At 47.9% G+C, this 22,859-nt stretch overlaps 2 protein-coding genes across 4 annotated transcripts in view; one reads left to right on the top strand and one right to left on the bottom strand.

Annotated features, from left to right (window-relative positions):
• Positions 1-5,252: 5,252 nt before the first annotated feature.
• Positions 5,253-16,050, bottom strand: RUNDC1 (RUN domain containing 1). 3 transcript variants are annotated; one of them, XM_032163737.2, is made up of 5 exons: positions 15,543-16,050; positions 10,061-10,219; positions 7,918-8,116; positions 7,018-7,137; positions 5,253-6,613 (listed from the first exon to the last, which is right to left on the bottom strand). In XM_032163737.2, the coding sequence occupies exons 1-5, from the start codon at positions 16,038-16,040 to the stop codon at positions 5,745-5,747; spliced, it is 1,845 nt and encodes a 614-aa protein (XP_032019628.2). In that variant the 5' UTR covers positions 16,041-16,050; the 3' UTR covers positions 5,253-5,744. The 3 variants fall into 3 exon arrangements, with proteins under 3 accessions (XP_032019628.2, XP_032019629.2, XP_058301995.1); XM_032163738.2 differs by having other exon boundaries at positions 5,253-6,610; XM_058446012.1 differs by lacking the exon at positions 15,543-16,050 and adding an exon at positions 12,121-13,446.
• Positions 16,051-16,144: 94 nt separating this feature from the next.
• The window catches only part of LOC116474896 (alanyl-tRNA editing protein Aarsd1-like), a 31,707-nt gene continuing 24,992 nt past the window's right edge, over positions 16,145-22,859 (top strand). The window contains 4 exon segments of the mRNA XM_032163739.2: positions 16,145-16,573; positions 16,945-17,058; positions 17,165-17,231; positions 17,342-17,440. Coding sequence (XP_032019630.2) covers positions 16,437-16,573; positions 16,945-17,058; positions 17,165-17,231; positions 17,342-17,440 — 417 coding nt within the window. The 5' untranslated portion in view covers positions 16,145-16,436.

The raw sequence follows: 22,859 nt of genomic DNA, 5'->3' as shown, positions 1-22,859 counted from the left end.
TAATCCTAATCAGTGGCATAGATGGGATTCAAATCTAGATCTGAATCTAGGTCTAGTTGGCTCTCAAACTGAATTATTTCCCATCACTCACCAGAAGAGTGTTTTCACATGGTACCTTATGTGCTTTACGAGTTTAAGGGAAAGATCTCAGTTTTTGCTTATTTGAACCTATAGGATTTGTCTTGGGCAAGATGTGGAACAACCAGGATTTCATCAGTTCTCTTCTGAAGCTCTCCAGTGATATAATTTCCCCTGTATCCCTCAGGATCTCATTGCAATGGCTTTTGTTTTGTTTTTTGAGAGACAGGGTCTCGCTTTGTTGCGCAGGCTGAATGGTGTGTAGCACAATCATGGCTCACTGCAGCCTCAACCTCCTGGGCTCGTGATCCTCCCACCTCAGCCTCCTGAGTAGCTAGGACTTCAGGTGTGTGCCACCATGCCCATGTAATTAAAAGAAAAAAACAAAAACAAAGAACTTTTCTTTTGGTAGAGATGGGGACTCACTATATTGCTCAGGCTGGTCCCCAAAACTTCTGGGATTAAGTGATCCTCCTACCTGAGCCTCCCAAAGTGTTGGGATTACAGGCGACATGGCACTGTGCCCGGCCCCATTACAATTTTTTTTTTTCAGACAGAGTCTCACTTTGTCACCCAGGCTGGAGTGCAGTGGCACGATCTCAGCTCACTGCAACCTCCACCTCCCGGGTTCAAGCGATTCTCCTGCCTCAGCCTCCTAAGTAGCTGGGACTATAGGCTCCCGCCACCACACCCAGCTAATTTTTATATTTTTTGTAGAGATGGGGTTTCGCCATGTTGGCCAGGCTGGTCTCGAACTCCCGGCCTCAAGTGATCCGCTTGCCTCGAACTCCCAAAGTGCTGGGATTACAGGCATGAGCCACCACGCCTGGCCTCCAATGGTTTTTAAAATGTCTTTTTCTTATATAATTCATTTTTTAAAGAGATGAGGTCTCGCTGTGTTGCCGGGCTTGAATGCAGTGGCTATTGACAGGTGTGATGTAGCTTCAAACTCCTAGCCTCAAGCGATCCTCCCATTTCAGCTTCCCAAGTAGCTGGGACTAAGCCACTTTACCCTCCAAATCAAATTAGTAACTAAATCCTCTGAATTTTGTCATACGTCTTTTATTTTATTTTTGAGATGGAGTCTCACTTTGTTGCTCAGGCTGGAGTGCAGTGGCATGATCTTGGCTCACTGCAACCTCCGCCTCCTGAGCTCAAGCAGTTCTCCTGTCTTAGCCTCCCGAGTAACTGGGACTACAGGCGCATGCCACCACGCCAGGCTAATTTTGTATCTTTAGTAGAGATGGGGTTTCACCATGTTGGCCAGGCTGGTCTCGAACTCCTGACCTCAGATGATCCACCCACCTTGGCCTCCCAAAGTGCTGGGATTACAGGCATAGCCACCGTGCCCAGCCGGGATGCTTGTTATTTATTTATTTTTGAGACGGAGTCTCCCTCTCGCTCCCAGGCTGGAGTGCAGTGGCGGGATCTCGGCTCGTTGCAAGCTCCACCTCCCAGGTTCACGACATTCTCCTGCCTCAGCCTCCCGAGTAGCTGGGACTACAGTACCCACGACCACGCCCAGCTAATTTTTTGTATTTTTTAGTAGAGACGGGGTTTTACCATGTTAGCCAGGATGGTCTTGATCTGCTGACCTCGTGATCTGCCCACCTAGGCCTCCCAAAGCGCTGGGATTACAGGTGTGAGCCACCGCGCCTGGCCCCCAGGATGCTTATTAAGGAAGTGTCTCCAACCTCAGAGATAGTAATTCAATGGCTCTGGAGTGGAGCCATATGATCTATAGATCTTATTTTGAGCAACAGCTTTAAACAACTTTTTCTTGAAAAGTCCTTCACTTTTCTTGAAATCCACTGTTGGCTTATTCAATAGTGTGAATTTTCACTCCTTTCCTTCCTTACTACCTTTCCTGCTGCATAAATTCCTGACTCCCCCACCCTTCACATACCCCCTGGGCTATATCTTGTGTCTTTTTCTTCCTCTCCAAGTGGCCAGGCAAAATCCTATTCAAATTCTATCCATCCTTCAAGGTTATTCCAGAATTCTCCCAGGCAGAATTAATCTCTCCTTTCTCTGGGCTCTCTGAGCAATCCAATCTGTACTTACCTTTATTACAGAACATAATCTTAGTTTGGATATGAGTGGTTCGTTCTCATCTCAAAGCGTGGTTCCCAGAGCAGCAGCATCACCATAACCTAGCAACTTGTTAGAAACCAAATTCTCAGGCCCCACTCCAAAACAACTCAATAAAAAACTCTGGGGATGGGACCCAGCAATCTGTATTTTAACAGTCTCTCCAAATCTCCAATTGGTATGGTATCTCCTTTGCTAGACTGTGTTTGTTGAGGGCACGGGGTAGTGAGTTTATCTCTTTCTTTAGCATCTAGTCTGGGCAGGCAGTTGCTAAGTGATCAATAGTGAGTGAATGATTGGAGAGCACCTTAGACGGCTTTAACAACACTTTGCAGATCATACTTGTATAACACACCCTACATTTCCACTGCATACATATCCATGGCTGTTTACCCTTCCATTCTTGCGTATCCTTGGATCTGGGTGGACTAGCCTGCCTCTCCTCCCTTGTCCTGTCTCACCCTAAGCCAAGGACAGAGCTCTGTTCTCACTAATGACAGATGATATCAGAGCTTAGCAGATATCTGACTGCAGGGATGCTGATGGAATTGTTCGGTTGTCTCAGTTGATACACACATTTAGGTTTCAAGAACTTGGACATGAAAGTCATGGCTGCCGGCCTGTCTCCCTGCAGCCTGGTCCTTTGGCAGCTGAAATTTCTGGCAGTTGTGTGGAAAATACCTTCTCCTCCCCAAAGTGAGGGTAGGAATGAGGGTGGGGGATAAAGGAGAAAGAGAAACCAAAATCTAGAAACAACATGATACAATGAAGTGACAAGATAGACTGTGGGCTTTGGATTCAGGAAACTTGACTCCAAATCTCAGGTCTTCCATCATCATGTAAACCGGGACAAAATATTTAACCCCTCTGCAGTTGTTTCCTCAGCTGTAAAGTGGGGATAATACTGTCCCACTCTGTAAGTAGTGAGAATTTAATTAGAATGAGAGAAATGAAAATGCTTCCTGTAATGCTAGCACAAAGCCTTAATACAAGTTTTGTTTTTGTGATTTGAAAAAGGCAATACTGGGGTGATTGCTGGGCTATGCCATGTGGCTATACCAGTTACCACCCAAAGTGATATCCAGACAAGTGGATTTCAAAATGCCAATCCTGGCTGGGTGTGGTGGCTCACGCCTATAATCCCAGCACTTTGGGAGGCTGAAGTGGGTAGATCACCTGAGGTCTGGAGTTCGAGACTAGCCTGACAAATGTGGTGAAACCCCGTCTCTATTAAAAATACAAAAATTAGCCAGGCGTGGTGGTGCGCGCCTGTACTCCCAGCTACTCAGAAGGCTGAGGCAGGAGAATCGCTTGAACCCAGGAGGCGGAGGTTGCAGTGAGCTGAGATCATGCCATTGCACTCCGGCCTGGACAACAGAGCGAGACTCTGTCTCAAAAAAAAAAAAAAAGTGCCAATTCCAAAAGCAGCATGTGTGATGACATCTGTTGTGGGGAGGGACTACAGGTGTGGGCAGGAGGGGATGGTCATGCCAAGGGGACTTTTTAGTGAATTTTTTCAGGCAAAAAACCCCTACTACCACTACCAAAGCTGAGATGATCCATAACAGAGGACAGAGGATACAGGCAGCTTTCAAAAAAATATTGATCTGGATCAGATGGGCTGATAAGGCCCAAACACTTATAAACCAAAGCTGCGGTCTCTAAGGTCTTCAGAGAAGCTACACAAAATACTATGATTTCATTAGCATCCACATATGTATCATTTTCCACATTTTACAATTCTCATTTCACAGGGAAGGTGAACTAATTATAATGAAATATCAATAATGTATCTTAAATAAGTAACATATTGCTGGAAAAAATTTAAGTTAAAATGCACTACATAATAGTGCAGAAACAAAGTGCAGGTGGCAATTTTAAGACATGAAAACAATGCTGAATCAGTAGTGTTTGGAGTGATACATTTTGCCCATTTTTGGCCAGTCCTAGAGCAGTACTCACCACAAGCTGCATGACAAATGTGAACTAATGAGGCTAAAATAAGGGAAGACCAATAGAATCACTCTAGAGTCTGTTTCACAATGAGATACTCCTCCCCGTTCTGGAAACAGTGATCTGCTGTAGTTCCTATCCTCCTGTGGCACCTATCCCTGCTGCAGTACCTATAACCAGATGTCCTCCATCATCCAGCCTCCAGGACAAGTGGTGCTCAGTGAGTCACAACCTGAGGAACAGCTGCTGATTACCGATTTGTATTCCTGTTTATACTCGACTTGGGTAGCCAGGATTTTCTCGTTTGTCTTGAATATATTTACTTCTAAAAAGACTGTGTTAGTCTTGTTGGGAGGTGAGCAGAGGAATGTTTACTTGCTAGCAAACATAGCAACAAACCGGTTCTCACCCCTCATAAACAGAAAGCCCATTGTCTGTGCCGTGAAAAGAGGACTACCTTGTCAGGAAGATTTTACTTCTTACCTCTACAAGAAAAAGGGCTCGTATTAAAATCAACCTGTGGTTACCACCCTTAGAAATGTTGTTTTCAGATATTCCTATTCCTAGTCTTAGAGGCAGCCATGGAATATATAGTCTCCTCTGACCTTGGGGTCAGGAAGAAAGGGAAATCTATTCATAAAAGGAATTTAAATTCTGGCCTAGGCCTCTCAAACCTGCTTCAAGTGAAAGAAGATAGCTTAACTAACAGGAGCCTCAAGTTGAATGTCTTTTTTTTTGAGATGGAGTCTCCCCGTGTTGCCCAGGCTAGAGTGCAGTGGCGTGATCTCGGCTCACTGCAACCTCCACCTCTCAGGCTCAAGCGATTCTCCGGCCTCAGCCTCCTGAGTAGCTGGGATTACAGGCGTGCACTACCCCGCCTAGCTAATTTTTGTATTTTTAGTAGAGATGGGGTTTCGCCTTTTTGGCCAGGCTGGTCTTGAACTCCTGACCTCAGGTGATCCACCCACCTCAGCCTCCCAAAGTGCTGAGATTACAGGCGTGAGCCACTATGCCTGGCCTGATTCCTTTAATACAGGCTCAAGCACAAGTACCCACACGTATACTGTTGGTACAAACTTCTTTTTTTTTTTCACAGTATCCTCTCTTTGAATGTTTTTTTTTTTGAGACAGAGTCTCACTCTGTCACCCAGGCTGGAGTACAGTGGCGTGATCTCGGCTCACTGCAAGCTCCACCTCCTGGGTTCACGCCATTCTCCTGCCTCAGCCTCCCGAAGAGCTGGGACTACAGGTGCCTGCCACCATGCCCGGCTAATTTTTTTGTATTTTTAGTAGAGACGGGGTTTCACCGTGTTAGACAGGGTGGTCTCGAACTCCTGACCTTGTGATCTGCCTGCCTTGGCCTCCCAAAGTGCTGGGACTACAGGCATGAGCCACTGCGCCTGGCCTGGCAGAATCTTCTTAACAAGAGGGTCTCTCCAGCACATCTTTCCGAGAGCTAAGTTGGTGGGGAAAACAGACTTTGCACTCATTTGGCCGACTGCCTGAGCAGGGTCTAGGAAAAATGCCTTTAACCCCACCTCTGATTCCTTGCTCCTATGCTAGAAGACTAACACATCTATGCCTACTGAGCAAGGAGCTTGTCTGGGGTTAGGGCACTCTCATCAAAAGGCATCTTTGATGTTTTTGAGCTGGCGCACAGCCAGATCTACAGGGAGGCTAAACTTGAGGCTGCTGAGGCGACTAAGCAGGTTGAGGGCACTCTCAAAGCCTGTGTGTGCCATGTAGCTCCATGGCTGGTAGTGAGGCTCGATGAGTGACCCGGACTTGCAGATGAGGTTCACCCAGGACACTAGACGCTGCTCATTCAGTGCCATGCACACCAAGGCCTTCAATTCTGAGTCTGCACTGCGCTTAAAAGGGTCGTGCTCTGTCAGCACTATGTGGATGGCTGTCAGTAGGCTCTGTTTGGGGGTGACAACAGTGCCTCCCGTAACAGGAAGGGCGAAGGACTGGGAGAGCTTCCGGGCTGGGGATTCCACATAAGCACGGCCGTTCTTAGCATGGTAGTACTTTACAAAGAGCTCCCAGGGGTGCATGGCCTCTGGGGCCGAGGAGAAGGCTGGCAGCAAACAAGCAATAGGAGCCATAACAAGGCTCATCCCTGGGGAGGAGGCATACAGTCCGTGGGCCAGCAGGTCCCTCACAGCCACCGTTAGCTCCTTCCGCACAGCCACAGTCAGCTCATCCTTGCCTCCCAGAGAGAGGTCCTGGAGGTTGGCAGAGGTGATGACATGGTCATGTGGCTGCTGCCTCAAGGCTAGCTGCTTCACTCTGTCCACTGACACCTCCAGCCTCTTCAGCAAGGGAGAGTAGTCTCTGTCAGCCTGGCCCCTCTGCCACAGGGTTGGAGGCATCTGGCCTGTGGCACAACCAAACTGGCTAACAGCAAAGATCTGGAGCACGGCCAGCGCTCGCCGCATCAGGTGCAGCCCCGTCTCCCGGACTTTCTTCACATCCTCTGCCTTTGCTGCTTAGAAAAGACAGTGGCTCATCAGTGAGAGGCCATGATGGCACAGAGCTACACTCAACAAATCACAGGCTGAGATCAGTCTGAGCCACATGCTGGGTCTCACATGAAGGCAAGAGCCAACCAGGATGTAGCTGGACTTCCTTTTTCTGGTTAATAATAGCTGTATTAAGATATAATTCACATACCATATGATTCACCCATTTAAGGTGTTTAATTTAGTGGTTTTTAGTATATTCAGAATTGTATAACTGTCAACTGCAATCAATTTTAGAATATTTCATCCTCCCCAAAAGCAATTCCATACCATCAGCATTTCTCATTCACCTCTTCTCAACACACCCAAGCCCTAGGCACCATCTACTTTCTGTCTCTAGAGATTTGCCTGTTCTGGAAACTGCACTTACTTTTGCTGTTTCCTGGAGGCGGTCTGCTGCTGCCTGTTCTGCTGCAGCCATTTCCTGTCTTCCCACTGGCCTTGCACTCACAGTGTCCACCACCTGTCTGCAAGGGGCTTCCCACTTCATCTGGAATCAGAAATTATAGAAGAGACACTTATTTAGCCCTTTATGGCAGATCTTTAAAGGAAAATACTTAATGGTGCCTATTAGAAACAAGAATTTCACAAAATCTTGTCCTATTTAATTGTGTAAAATGAGGACTGGCATACAGTAGTTGGCTCAATAAACATCTGCTAAGTGAACGAACCATGAATCATCATTTTATGGATGACAAAAGTGAGACTAAAGAGGTTAGTAACATGCTCAAGGACATAAAACCAATGAGTATGAGAGTGGAGATTTTAACTGTCTGATTCTGAAACCCATGCTCTTTCTACTCTGCCAATGCTGCCTCCTCTACTAAGCCATCAAGCCTCTTAAATAGTACATCAAGAATTGGCACCTTTTGGCCGGGCATGGTGGCTCATGCCTGTAGTCCTGGTACTTTGGGAGGCTGAGGGGGGCGGATCACTTGAGGTCAGGAGTACGACACCAGCCTGGCCAACATAGTGAAACCTTGTCTCTACTAAAAATACAAAAATTAGCTGGGTGTGGTGGTGGGAGCCTGTAATCCCAGCTACCCAGGAGGCTGAGGCGGAAGAATCGCTTGAATCTGGGAGGCAGAGGTTGCAGTAAGCCAAGACTGTGCCACTGCACTCCAGCCAGGGGAACAGAGAGAGACACTGTCTCTCCCCCCGCCAAAACAAAGAACAAAAAACCAGAATTAGAGCCTTTTTACTAGTACTCAGAATAAGTATAATTATTATGACACCTGTCCACCCTTCTCATCCCATCCCCTCCTCTAACCTTGGATGAAGCTGATGAACATCTCGAGGTCTCGGATCTGAGTTTTCAGTTGCTCAACCAACTGTTCTTTGACTCGGGCTGGGTTGACGATCTGAGCCACTGCTGCATCTACGCGCTGACGAAGTTCTTCAGTGGACAGGGAACTGATGTCCTCATTTAGATTCATGTCCAGTTTCTTTATTAACTCATCTATGATCACCTATCCAGATCACAAGCAATGAGCACACCCTTTGGAATTTTTAGGGAGAGGGTTAGGGAGGAGAATCTAAAAATGTCTTCTGTCCTTAAATGGAAATAAAAAACAGGCCTCTAAATTTGTGAAAGTAAATGACTTAACTGCTGATTGATCAAGGTGAGGACAAAGACTCTCTACTTTTAAAGTAAAAAGAACCCTCAGTTCTCTGATAAAAATGGATCCTCCCACTCACAGTAAATTTCTACCAGGCTAGTCAGATTTCACTCAAGAGAACAACAGTATAAAAAATCCAAAGTGGCTGATGATCCAACAAGCCTTATATTTAGTTGCTCTAAAGGCTTCAAGGAGAATATATACTGATTTTTAAGAGACAGGGTCTTGCTCAGTCACCCAGGCTAGGGTCCAGTAATGTGAGCATAGCTCACTGTAACCTCAAACTCCTGTGCTCAAGCAATCCTCCTGCCTCGGTCTCCCCCATAGCTGGGACTATAGACACACGCTACCACCTGGTTAATTTTTAAATTTTTTGTAGAGACAGGGTCTCGTTATGTTGCCCAGGCTGGCCTCAAACTTCTGGCCTCAAGAGATCCTCCCACCTCAGCCTCCCAAAGAATTGGCATTACAGGCATGAGCCACAGCACCTGGCCTGATTTTTCTTAATTTCTAATCCTTCTTATCCCTTCTTGCCCTACTGTAGGCAACTAAAGAAAAATCTCTATAAAATATCAAGATGCATTATAGCCAAAATATCCTAGTGACATTATTAGGAACAATTTAAAATTCTGATAATAGGCTGGGTGCAGTGGCTCACACCTGTAACCCCAGCACTTCGGGAGGCCAAGGCAGGTGGATCATTTGAGGTCAGGAGCTCAAGACCAGCCTGGCCAACATGGTGAAATCCCACCTGTACTAAAAATACAAAAATTAGCTGGCCGTGGTGGTGGATGCCTGTAATCTCAGCTACTCGGGAGGCTGAGGCAGGAGAATCGCTTGAACCCTGGAAGCAGAGGTTGCAGTGAGCCAAGATCATGCCACTGCATGACAAACTGAGTCACCCATGCCTGGGTGACAAACTGAGACTTTGTCTCAAAAAAAAAAAAAAAATCTGATATCGTAAACTCCAGCCCAGCCAGAAAAAACAGCCACAGCACAGGGGTAGAGAAACATGCAGGGGAGGTTGTAACTGTATCTCTACCAAGAGATTTACCTGTCTACCCAGGTCTTACCTAAATAAACACAGTATTAAAGTCAGTCTGGATTCCTGGCATGTTTATCAAAAGGTGGTGAGTAGTAGGAAAAAGCTAGATTACAGCCAGGTGCGGTGGCTCATGCCTGTAATCCCAGCACTTTGGGAGGCTGAGGTGGGCAGATCACCTGAGGTTGGGAGTTCGAGACCAGCCTGACCAACATGGAGAAACCCCATCTCTACTAAAAATACAAAATCAGCCCAGCGTGGTGGCACCTGCCTGTAATCCCAGTTACTTGGGAGGCTGAGGCAGGAGAACTGCTTGAACCCAGGAGGCGGAAGTTGTGTTGAGCTGAGATCACGCCATTGCACTCCAGCCTGGGCAACAAGAACGAAACTCCATCTCAAAAACAAAATAAAACAAAACAAAAAAGCTAGATTACATTGTATGATGGGCCTAAGTAGAATTTTTTAAGTGATCAAATGAAGAAATTATTGTTATATTCTTATTTCTATTATTAATTACAACCACCAAAAAGAAAGAGCTCAATTATCGTATTACAAAACTTTGGAACCTGTGTTTTCCATGTATGAGCAAAGAATGGTTCCGCATAGTAGTAAAATTTCCCTTTGATTTGGGCCAGCAGAGGGATTCTCAGTAAGGCCAAAGGAGAATTGAGCTGAGAGAGGATGCCCTGTGAATGCTGGAAGGGACAAGTTAACCTCGGGCAGTGGTGGAGGTTCCTCTGGGGTCTGCTCACCCGCTGTCTTTCCAACACCACGGACTGTGGCAGCGAGTCGTAACTGCCCTCTTGATAGGCAAACGTTTCCAGGTCATCTAGCTGGGTCTTGAGCTGCAGTATCAGTTCTTTCTGCTTCTCCCTTTGGGTTTCCAGACGCTCTTGCTTTTCCTGCTCACTCTAAGGCAAGAAAATAATTGGGTCTATTATGCAGGAAAAGGGAAACTCAGGGCACATTAAGAATCTGCTCCAGCCAGTAATGACCAATAAAATATAAGATGTTTCCAATAATCCAAATGAAATACACAATTCATATGATAGATTCAAAAGTAAGAATAATTATTTCATCCTAGGCAATTTGTTAAATGGGTGTTTTCTTTAAGAAACTATCTGTCCCTCATTGGAAATAGGATATTAATACAATAAGGCTTTTTGTTAAGACTGCCTTTTTTCCCCCAAAGGTCTAGTTAGGGTAGAGACAACCTATCTCAGCCAAAATAGATCTCCCAGGAATTAAGACATGCCATTCTCCACAGCCAGTTACCATAACACAACTCCTGATTACTCTGTGCAGCCAAATTTTGCAAAAGAATCTGGGGTAAGGGTGTGAAGAGAGGCTTTAAAACTCATAACCAGCTGGCCGGGCGCAGTGGCTCACGCCTGTAATCCCAGCACTTTGGGAGGCCAAGGTGGGTGGATCATGAGGTCAGGTGATTGAGACCATCCTGGCTAACACGGTGAAGCCCCGTCTCTACTAAAAATACAAAAAAAAATTAGCCGGGTGTGGTGGCGGGCGCCTGTAGTCCCAGCTACTCGGGAGGCTGAGGCAGCAGAATGGCGTGAACCCGGGAGGCGGAGCTTGCAGTGAGCAGAGATCGCGCCACTGCACTCCAGCCTTGGTGACAGAGCGAGACTCCGTTTCAAAAAAAAAAAAAAAAACTCATAACCAGCTTTCCTAAGGTTCACCAAAGTACCTTTGATGTATGATAGACCACTTCTGAAAAATCAAAAGAATCAAATGCACCAGGAGTGATGTCTCACACCTGTAACTGCAGCACTCTGGGAGGCCAAGGCAAAAGGATCACTTGAGCCCAGGAGTTCGAGACCACCTTAGGCAACATAGTGAGACTTCATCTCCACAAAAAAATTTTTAAAAATTAGCTGGGCGGGCCGGGCGCGGTGGCTCACGCTTGTAATCCCAGCACTTTGGGAGGCCGAGGCGGGCGGATCACGAGGTCAGGAGATCGAGACCACGGTGAAACCCCGTCTCTACTAAAAATACAAAAAATTAGCCGGGCACGGTGGCAGGCGCCTGTAGTCCCAGCTACTCGGAGAGGCTGAGGCGGGAGAATGGCGTGAACCCGGGAGGCGGAGCTTGCAGTGAGCCGAGATTGCGCCACTGCACTCCAGCCTGGGTGACAGAGCGAGACTCCGTCTCAAAAAAAAAAAAAAAAAAAATTAGCTGGGCATGGTGATGCATGCCTGTAGTCCCAGCTACTTGAGTGGCCGAGGCGGGAGGATTGCTTAAGCACAAGAGGTCAAGGCTTCGCAAGACCCGTCTCAAAGAAGAAAAAAATTAGTCAGGCGTGGTGGCATGGTGGTCCCAGTCACACAAGAGGCTGGGACAAGATGATGGCTTGAGTCTAGGAGGTTGAGGCTGCAGTGAGCTTTGTTTTCACCACTGCACTCCAGCCTGGGCAATAGGGCGAGACTCTGTCTCAAAAAACCAAAACCAAAAACAAAAGAGTAAAAGGCAAGTGCCTAGGCCAGTGAAAAAAATCCAAAAGCCACATAGTGGGGATGGGAAGGTAACAATGTTTTTTAAAAAAAGTATCTGTAAGTTTTGCTGACTAGTGACTCGTTTTTCAACTGTTGGCCACCAGTAGTTTCTGCATTTCAATTAATAAAAATGCTTCAGGGTGGTAAAGTCTTGTCAACGTATTCTCAAACACTGGTTCTTCCTTGTCTTTCTTGAGTCTCAAAAACAAAAAGCAAAACCAGCAAATCATTTGTAGGGGTAAGGCTGCGTCTTAAACTAGAAGTCTACAGCGTATTACATTTAACCTTAAAACGGTACTTACCAAGCCCTGAAGAAGTAAGTAATGAGAGAGAAGAAATGAAGAAAAAAAAAAAAAAGAAAGAAAAAGAAAACAACAAATTAACTTTTTGTTTAAGTATTTAAAATGCAATCCTCTTGCTTTAACTTTGCTCAACATGAAAGCAAGCCTTTTCTCAGGACAGTCCCTCTGTAATCCTTTCAGAGCGCAGTTGCATACTGTTAGAACCCTATCCCGCTTCCCCATTTGGTGAAGGCCTAGTTCTCCTTTAAGAGGTTTCCCGATTTCCCCAGGCATAACTAAACATTTCCTCTAGAGTTTGTACACACTTCTAGTCTAGCTCATATCACATTATTTGTTTAGGATTCTGTCTCTTCTAGTCTATGAACTCCTTAAGGACAAAGGTTTTGACTTTGAACCACAAATGCCAGGCACAGTGTCTGGCACCAGATAAGTTCTCAACATGCATTTGTTGTATGTTACCGAACTGAATTAAGGAAAGTATGGCCGAACGCAGTGGCTCATGCCTGTAATCCCAGCACTTTGAGAGGCCAAAGCAGGCAGATCACCTGAGGTCAGGAGTTCGAGACCAGCCTGGCCAACATGGTGGAACCCTGTCTCTACAAAAACTAGCCCGGTGTAGTGGCATGTGCCTGTAATCCCAGCTACTTGGGACGCTGAGGCAGGAGAATGGCTTGAACCCGGGAGGCGGAGGTTGGAGTGAGCCGAGACCGCACCATTGCACTCCAACCTGGGTGTCATAGCAAGACTCTGTGTCAAAAAAAAGAAAAAGAAAAAGAAAAGAATGACAAATTCCAAATAATGAACTCTGAGTGGAGAAAGTTGTCTAACCAGCCCAAGGAGAAAGAACTGGGGAAAAGTCTTTGTTTTTGTTCTGTTACCCAACTTTATGATGTCAGGGAAGAAAGAAATCAGCCATAAATTTTAATTCCATTTTCATGACCAAGTCTGTTGAACTCTGTCACTTGCCATGGTAGCTACGATATGCTATTTGCTAGAGTGTGGGCAAACAAGAGAGAACAATGAGCTCTGGTGCAAGGCAGGAAATAACATAAATCATTTCCAGTATGAAGTAAGGTAAGAGAAAATATTGGTTTAAAATATTTGGGGTCGAGGTGGGTGGATCACTTGAAGTCAGGAGTTCGAGACCAGCCTGGCCAACATGGCAAAACCCTGTCTCTACTCAAAATACAAAATTTAGCCGGGGATAGTGGCACATGCCTGCAGTCCCAGCTACTAGGGAGGCTGAGGCAGCAGAATAGCTTGAACCTAGGAGGTTCAAGTGAGCTGAGATCGTGCTACTGCACTCCAGCCTGGGCGACAGGGCCAGACTCTGTCTCAAAAAAAAAAAAAAAAAATTGGGGGCCAGGTGTAGTGGCTCATGCCTGTAATCCCAGCACTTAGGGAGGCTAAGGTGGGAGGGTGGCTTGAGGCCAGGAGTCAGAGACCAGCTGAGCAACATAGGGAGACCCCCACCTCTACAGAAAAAATATTTTTTTAAATTAGCTAGTCATGGTAGTGTGTATTCAATGTATAAATACAAGATTACAACTTGCAGGTGGATTGAGCACTACTTTTTTTTTTTAAGGTGGTACAATGTTTCTTTTTCCTTTTTTTTTTTTTTTTTTTTGAGACAGGGTCTTGCTCTGTCACTCAGGCTAGAGTGCAGTGGTATGATCATAGCCCTCTGCAGCCTCCAACTCCTGGGCTCAAGTGATCCTCCTCCAGCCTTCGCCTCCCCAAGTGCTAGGATTACAGGCGTGAGCCACTGCGCCCGGCTAGTTTTTAATTTTTATGGGTACATAGTATATGTAAATATTTATGGGGTACATGAGATGTTGCTACAGGCATGCGATGTGTCATAATCACATCATGGAAAATGGGGTTGGCCTACTGTTTCTAAAGGTGAAAATGAACAACAGAGTTTCCTATCACGTAGAACCTTTGGTGCTGTCCACCCCTTTCTAGCCCTTAAATCTGGCAGTTTGAGGTGGCTGCTGCTTGTGTAAGGAGTTGCAGGTATGTGGAGAAGGGTGGAACAGTAAACACAGGATTGCACTGGAAACAGTTCAGATTAAAATAAACAAATCATTATCTGCTTGATAAATCTTCTTGGCTAAAACCAATGTAAGTGGGAAGAAAGCCACATGTAGATTGTAGTTTGAAGAATAAAAAGGTGAAAAGGGATGGGGCATGGTGGCTCACGTCTCTAATCTCAGCACTTTGGTAGGCCGAGGAGGGCAGATCGCTTGAGCTCAGGAGTTCGAAACCAACCTGGGCAATGTGGTGAAACACCGTCTCAACAAAAAATAAACAAAATTAACTGGGTGTGGTGGCACACACCTGTAGTCCCAGATACTGGGGAGGCTGAGGCAGGAGGGCTGCTTGAGCCCAGGAGGCAGAGGTTGCAGTAAGCAGAAATTGCGCCAATGCAGTCTGGCCTAGGTGACAGAGTGAGACTCTGTCTCAAAAAAAAAAAACAAAAAAACAAAAAAACAAAAGTGAAAAGGCAGTGTACCTCAACACTTCCAATAAAGCTAGCACTTTGTGCACTTCCAGAGATGCAAAGCTTGTAAGGAAACGTTTACCTGGTGTCTTATACATAGTTTCACTACTTCTGGGGTAGGCACACTGAATCGATCTTGTCAGTTACCAGAGGACCTCATTCAGAATGCCTAATGATTAAGCAGGATGGAGGAAGAGTTTAAAAATTTCAATATTATAGCCTGCACGGTGGCACACGCCTGTAGTCCTGAGGCTGAGGCGGGAGGATGGCTTGAGACCAGGAGTTTGAGACCAGCCTGGGCAACATACCAAGACCCCCCGCCCCGCCCCCGTCTCTTAAAAAGGAAAAATTCCAACATTAGGAAATTTATATAATCAAGAGTTGTGTTTATTTCAGTTACTAAGAGACCCTGCTGTTAACCCAAACTCCCACCCAGAGAAGTGTAGACTGCCTAGATTTTAGGAAAGCAGGGACAGGGAGTTAACCCAAATTTCCACGGATTCCAACTCACTTTCCTTTCCTTTGCCAATTTTCCCAATCCCCAGAGTCGGGGTCCTCTAGCAGCAAAAGTGTTCAAGACTGAGATACGTGAGGGAAAGGTGAGTGGGCGCAGCACTGCTCTTGGCTGCTCTGCTGCCCTCAATGACTCACTTCGCTCACCGCTCCTCTACCACTCACGTCAACACGCACCGGCATCTCTCCACATCTTCCGTGCACACCGCTCACCCTCAGGTTCCCAGGCCTCTGTCCTCTTGCCCTTCAGCCGGCCCCGCACTCCAGTCTCCTGGTCTCCGATACACGTACTCACCGACCGAGTCGGGGAGCCTTCTCCCTTCATGCACCATCATCCGGGTCTGGATCGCCACCCACACGACCCCACTATTCCCATATCCCTCGCGGCCCGGCTCCAGCCACTCACCTGGTCCTCGCCCCGCAACCGTGGCCGGTCCCCTGGCAGCCCATCGCCCTCATCGCTGGCGGGGTCGCCGGGCCCTTCGTAACCTAGGACGTGAGGGCAGCCGCGGAAGGCGAAGTCTTCGAGCTCCCTCAGAAGGCGCTGCTGCTCCGCCGGCGCCCCGCGCACCACCTGGCGCAGGCGGAACTGCACCTGCGCGAAGTGCGAGGACAGCGCCAGCAGCGCCGAGTCCAGCCGCCGCCGCTCTGCCCGCAGCCGCCGCAGCGTCCGGCCCGGCGAATCCGGCGGGGAGCCCGGGGCCGCGCCAGGCTCCTCGGCCGTCGCCTCTTCCAAAAACGCGGTTGCCCCAGGCCGGGCCTCCGCCACCGCCCCCACTGGGGCCCAGCGCACCGCCTCGCACGGTGGCAGCGGCTCCTCTTCCTCCTCCTCTTCGTCTTTCGCCTTTGGCCCAACAGCCGCCACCACCGTTACCGGCTCTGCAGCCACTTCGACAGCCGCCATCTTCCCGGAAACACCGCCGCACGTCAGCCGCGCCCCCCCTGCTGCCATGGCAACGGCGCGGTGGCCTGGAACCCCAGGGGAGTGGTGGGCGGGGCCTGAAGTACCGAAGTCCCCGAGGGCGCGCCTTCCCGGGGGATTTAATTCAGGACAATAATGTTTTATTGAGCGCCTATTGTGAATCAGACACTGAGCACTAAGCGTCGGAGAAACAGGTGAATGATACCGGGGAAAAGTCATTCCCTGTGTGTAAGCGTCTAGGGCAGCCTTTGCCCTGGTTCCAGCAGATGGGTTGTCTATTCCTAGTCTATGCATTCCAGAAGACCCCACGGTGAAGGGCTGCAAGAATGAAGCTCTCCCAGAGTATCTCCAGAGTGCAGATCCCTTGGCTGCCAGGTCATGTTCTCTCTTCCTCTGAACTGTTCTCCCGACCATATAAGGAGAGGCAGCTGCTGGGGGCGTCCCCAGGATCTAAAGATAGCGGCCCCTGCCTGGAACTCTAAATGCCACCCTGGAGCGGGAGCTGCAATGGCACGGTGAGTGTTTCCGGCTCCTGTGCTCCCCCTGGCCCTTTCCCTGGAGATTCCCTGCTCCAAGTCTTCTGGGCGCTCCAGGTTCTGTGAGGCCCCATGGGAGCCCCAGACCCCTGGTCTCTGTAACTGTGGGGTGAGGGAAGGTGTGACCTGAATGTTCTCCCTGACCTCCTAGTTTCGCACGTTCTATTCTTCCCAGGTTCACACTCACCACACCCACTCACTCCTGTCATTCCCTTCCCTTTCACCCCCTGTCTCATTTAGCTCCACTTTGAAAAAACTGTAGCATCAAAGGTCCCTGGGTAGTCCCTTCCCAAATGCCCTCAGTCTTCCCTCTCCCACCCCTATGAAGCCCCACCTCAACTTCTCTTCAGGCAGCACGCCCGGACCCTGTGGTACGACAGGCCCAGGTATGTGTTCATGGAGTTTTGTGTTGAGGACAGCACCGATGTCCACGTGCTTATTGAGGATCACCGCATTGTGTTCAGGTAGTGGCCCTGCCGTCTGAGGGCCTGGCTTCCCAGGAACCTACCCCTTCTCCTAATGTCCCCACACGGAGTATTCTGCATCTCCTCAGCTTCATTGTCTTCTCAGCTGCAAGAATGCCGATGGAGTGGAGTTGTACAATGAGATTGAGTTCTATGCCAAAGTGAACTCCAAGGTAAGGGTGAGATGGGACAGTAAGGTCTGGATGGAAACCAGGCTGCCCAGGGAAACTGGAGATTAATTCTAAACCCCAGACCCTAAGAATGAGGCTCTCTTATCTGGCAGGACTCCCAGGATAAGCGCTCTTCCCGCTCTATTACTTGCTTTGTGAGGAAATGGAAGGAAAAGGTGGCCTGGCCGAGGCTTACCAAGGAGGATATCAAGGTGGGTGTGTGGAAAGTGGCCTGCTCCGTCTCTCCATGTACCCAGGTTACAGCTGGGATTGTCCTTGCCTCCTTTCCAACATTGAATCACTCACCAAGTCTTGCTTAATCTTTTTTTTTTCCAACTGTATTAGTCTCTCTTACTTTTTATTTTTATTTACTTATTTTTTTGAGACGGAGTTTCGCTCTTGTTGCCCAGGCTGGAGTGCAATGGCATGATCTCGGCTCACCACGGCCTCTGCCTCCTGGGTTCAAGGAATTCTCCTGCCTCAGCCTCATGGGTAGCTGGGATTACAAGCATGCACCACCACGCCCAGCTAATTTTGTATTTTTAGTAGAGATGGGGTTTCTCCATGTTGCTCAGGCTGGTCTCGAACTCCCGACCTCAGGTGATCTGCCCGCCTCGGCCTCCCAAAGTGCTGGGATTACAGCCATGAGCCACCGCGCCTGGCTTATTTTTTTACTTAAAGTTCTGGGATACATGTGCAGATCATGCAGGTTTGTTACATAGGTATACATGTGCCATGGTGGTTTGCTGCATCTTTCAACCCATCATGTAGGTTTTAAGACCTGCATACATTAGCTATTTGTCCTGAGTCTCTTTTTATTCTCTTGGTAATCTCTCCCAGTTAACTACTTTCGTTGTAGGTGATGAAATGTGTAAGACTCCACTTCAGATATTGGCACTGCTATGAACATGGTCTTTCCCTTTACTGCAACTCACAATCAAAACCTTTGACTCTTTTTGTGTGTGTGTTTGTGTGAGATGGAGTCTCGCTCCCATAGCACAGGCTGGAGTGCAGTGGTGCAATCTCGGCCCACTGCAACATCCACTTCCCGGGTTCAAGCGATTCTCCTTCCTCAGACTCCTGAGTAGCTGGGATTACAGGCTTGTGCCACCACGCCTGGCTAATTTTTGTATTTTTAGTAGAGGCGAGGTTTCACCATATTGGTCAGGCTGGTCTTGAACTCCTGACCTCAGGTGATCTACCCGGCTCAGCCTCCCAAAGTGTTAGGATTACAGGCGTGAGCCACCGCGCCCGGCCATTTCTTTTTCTTTTTTTCTTTCTTTCTTTCTTTTTTTTTTTTTTTTTTTGATTCGGAGTTTCGTTCATTGCCCAGGCTGGAGTGCAATGGCATGATCTCAGCTCACTACACCTCCACCTCCCAGGTTCAAGCGATTCTCCTGTCTCAGTCTCCCGAGTAGCTGTGATTACAGGCATGTGCCACCACACCCGGCTAATTTTGTATTTTTAGTAGAGACAGGGTTTCAACATGTTGGCCAGGCTGGTCTCAAACTCCTGACCACAGATGATCCGCCTGTGTCGGCCTCCCAAAGTGCTGGGATTATAGCCGTGAGCCACCGCACCTGGCCTCGGCCAATTCTTGTTTTCTATATTCCAGTCCCAGAAGTAGTTTCCACTGTAGAAATTAATTGATGAGTCTTATTCTTTCTTTCTTTTTTTTTTTTTTTTTGAGACCGAGTTTCTCTCTTGTTGCCCAGGCTGGAGTGCAATGGCGCCATCTCGGCTCACTGCAACCTCCGCCTCCTGGGTTCAAGCAATTCTCCTCCCTCAGCCTCCTGAGTAGCTGGGATTACAGGTGTGTGCCACCACGCCCGGCTAATTTTTATTTTTTATTTTATTTTATTTTATTTTATTTTGAGATAAAGTCTCACTCTGTCACCCAGGCTGGAGTGCAGTGGCGTGATCTTGGCTCACTGCAACCTCTGTCTCCTGGGTTCAAGTGATTCTCCTGCCTCAGCCTCCTGAGTAGCTGGGATTACAGGTGCCCACCACCATGCCCAGCTAATTTTTGTATTTTTAATAGACACAGGGTTTTGCCATGTTGGCCAGGCTGGTCTTGAACTCCTGACCTCATGTGATCTGCTCGTCTCGGACTCCCAAAGTGCTGGGATTACAGGTGTGAACCACCGCACCTGGTCATTTTTTGTATTTTTAGTAGAGATGGGGTTTTGCCATGTTGACTAGGCTGGTCTCGAACTTCAGACCTCAGGTGATCTGCCTGCCTCAGCCTCCCAGGGTGCTGGGATTACAGGCATGAGCCACCATACCTGGCCCTGATGAATCTATTCTTTCTAGTAGTGGCTTACAACTAGGCTCAACTGATCTCCTAAATATTAATGAATTCACTACTTAATTTCTTCCTAGTTCAATCCTCACCAACATACAGTGAGAAGTTTGTTGCATATTTTCAGTCCCATTTTCAATCCATTCTCTGCATTGCCCTCAGCATGGTCTGTCTAAAACACACATTTGACCCTGACGCTCCCCCACTTAAGGCCCTCCAAAGTCGTCTCCTCCTTAAAGGTTGAAAACTGACTGCCTGATGGCTGGATCTGGCTCTCAGATTTGTTTTAATCTTTACAGTGTCAAAAATTATTTTAAGGCTGGGCGTAGTGGCTCATGCCTGTAATCCCAGCACTTTGGGAGGCCGAGGCAGGCGGATTGCTTGAGGTCAGGAGTTCGAGACCAGCCCAGACAACATGGTGAAACCCTGTCTCTACTAAAAATACAAAAAATTAGCTGGGCGTGGTGGCGCATGCCTGTAGTCCTAGCTATTCAGGAGGCTGAGGCAGGATAATCGCTTGAACCTGGGAAGTGGAGGTTGCAGTGAGCTGAGATCGTGCCACTGCATTCCAGCCTGGGCGACAGAGCGAGACAACGTCCCCCCCAAAAAAAAAGAAATTATTTTGACTTGTTACTGACATTAAAAATTTTTTTAGTTGCTGACATTTAAAAATGTGCATCTTCTAAAAATCCAGACTATAAGCTTCTGTTGAAAAATGGGAGGCTGAGAGACGTGGCTCACAATCCCAGCACTTTGGGAGGCTGAGGTGGGTGGATTGCTTTAGGTCAGGAGTTCAAGACCAGCCTGGACAACATGGCGAAACCCCATCTCTACTAAAAATACAAAAAATGAGCCGGGCGTGGTGGTGCGAGCCTGTAGTGCCAGCTGCTTGGGAGGCTGAGGTGGGAGAATTGCTTGAACCCAGGAGGCAGAGGTTGCAGTGAACCAAGATCTCACCACTGCACTCCAGCCTGGGCAATAGAGTGAGACTCCATTTCAAAAAAAAAAAAAAAAAGCCGGGGGGGCCAGGTTCGGTGGCTCATGCCTGTAATCGCAGCACTTTGGAAGGCCGAGGCGGGCAGATCATGAGGTCAGGAATTTGAGACCAGCCTGGCCGACGTGGTGAAACCCCGTCTCTACTAAAAATACAAAAGTTAGCACAGCGTGGTAGCACGTGCCTTAATCCCAGCTGCTCCAGAGGCTGAGGCAGGAGAATGGCTTGAACCTGGGAGGCAGAGGTTGCAGTCAGCCGAGATCACCCCACTGCACTCCAGCCTGGATGACAGAGTGAGACTCTGTCTCAGAAAGAAAAAAGAAAAAGAAAAATGGGAGAATCTAGCCCCACTGTTATACATCCCCAAATGCCTGGAGTTGAAGTTTTCAGTGGATCATGTACTTCACCTCACTTGCTCCTTTTCATTACCTCCCTGACTCTCTTGGGTATTTGAGCTTTTGATTTCCTGCCCTTTAGGTTGAGATCCAGGCACCATAACATAACACACTAGCACATCCCACACTCTCTGCCCCAAGCGTTATCTTCTAGCCACAGCAGACTGTTCTGTTTTATTTGTTTTGCAAAAACCAGGCTGTTTCTCACCTCTGTACCTTTGCTCAAAGTATGCCTTCTTCCTGAAAAGTCACCATCATTACTACCTTCACCCACCCAATCCCTGTGCATCCTTCAAGGCCCTGCCACTCCAGGAACCTGGGTTCTTGTAACTCCTTTTGGGGTTCCCATGAAGTCCCCTATATAACTCCACCACCACACTTTTCAACTGTATTATAGTGCTTTATTTATATCTCCCTCCCCAGCTTGCTTCCGAATGGCTGGAACAGTGTGTTGACCTTTTTTTTTTTTTTTTTTTTTTGAGACAGGATGTTGTACTGTTACTCAGGCTGGAGTACAGTGGCATAATCAAAGTTCACAGCAGCCTCGCCCATCTGGGCTCAAGCAATCCTCTCACCTTAGCGTCTTGAGTAGGTGGGACAACAGAAGTGTGCCACCATGCCTGGCTAATTTTTGTATTTTTTGTAGAGATGGGGTTTTGCCATGTTGCCCTAGGCTGGTCTCAAACCCCTGGGCTCAAGCAATTGATGTGCCTTGGCCTCCCAAAGTGCTGTGATTATAAGTGATAGCCACTGCGCCCAGCTAGATCATTTTTATAAACCCAGTGTCAAGCTGAGAGTCTGGCCATAGTATGTGTTCAGTAAATATCCTTTTTTTGAGACAGTCTCACTTCATCGCCCAGGTTGGAGTATAGTGGCATGATCTCGACTCACTGCAACCTCCACCTTCCGGGTTCCAGTAATTCTCCTGCATTAGCCTCCAGAGTAGATGGGATTACAGGTGCCCACCACCATGCCCAGCTAATTTTTGTATTTTTAGTAGAGACGGGGTTTCACCATGTTGGCCAGGCTGGTCTCGAACTCCTGACGTCAAGTGATCCACCTGCCTCAGCCTCCCAAAATGCTGGGATTACAGGTGTTAGCCACTGCACCCGGCCAATAAATATCCTTTGAAGAAGTGAAAAACTTTTTTTTTTTTTTTTTTTTTTTGAGACAGAGTCTCGCTCTGTCGCCCAGGCTGGAGTGCAGTGGCGCAATCTCGGCTCACTGCAAGCTCCACCTCCCGGGTTCACGCCATTCTCCTGCCTCAGCCTTTCCGAGTAGCTGGGACTACAGGCGCCCGCCACCACGCCTGGCTAATTTTTTTTGTATTTTTAGTACAGACGGGGTTTCACCGTGGTCTCGATCTCCTGACCTCGTGATCCACCCGCCTCGGCCTCCCAAAGTGCTGGGATTACAAGCGTGAGCCACCGCGCCTGGCCAAGAAGTGAATAACTTCTTCCCTGTATAAATGTGGAAACTTTGGAACATGGACCTTGAAGGGTTGTCTCTAACTCCATGAAATGCAGCTTGTCTTTTTTTTTTTTCTTTTCTGAGACAGAGTTTCACTCTTGTCGCCCAGGCTGGGGTGCAGTGGCGCGATCTCAGCTTACTGCAGCTTCCACCTGCCAGGTTCAAGCGATTTTCCTGCCTCAGCCTCCCAAGTAGCTGGGACTACCACGCCCAGCTAATTTTGTATTTTTAGTAGAGATGGGGTTTTACCATGTTGGCCAGGCTGGTCTCGAACTCCGTACCTCAGGTGATCCACCCACCCTGGCCCCGCAAAGTGCTGGGATTACAGGTGTGAGCCAGTGCGCCCAGCTGCAGCTTGTCTGTCTTATTGGTTGACTCCTATGTTGCTTTATGATACAATTATCTTTCCAGATGTGTTGTCTCCTCAGTCAATCGGCTCCTAAGGGTAGGACTTTTTTTTTTTTTTTTTT

The sequence above is a fragment of the Hylobates moloch genome, unplaced genomic scaffold (genome assembly GCF_009828535.3).
Source record: "Hylobates moloch isolate HMO894 unplaced genomic scaffold, HMol_V3 SCAFFOLD_10, whole genome shotgun sequence".
Lineage (NCBI taxonomy): Eukaryota > Metazoa > Chordata > Mammalia > Primates > Hylobatidae > Hylobates > Hylobates moloch.
This window is presented reverse-complemented; position numbering and strand designations above follow the sequence as displayed.

Excerpts from the sequence above, each read along its gene's own strand:
- RUNDC1 (XM_032163737.2), bottom strand. The coding sequence starts at position 16,040 with ATGGCGGCTGTCGAAGTGGCTGCAGAGCCGGTAACGGTGGTGGCGGCT. Across the intron at positions 10,220-15,542 it reads GGTTGCGGGGCGAGGACCAG|AGTGAGCAGGAAAAGCAAGA; the intron begins GTGAGTGGCTGG and ends TTCTTGCCTTAG. Across the intron at positions 6,614-7,017 it reads GCCTCCAGGAAACAGCAAAA|CAGCAAAGGCAGAGGATGTG; the intron begins GTAAGTGCAGTT and ends GTCTTTTCTAAG.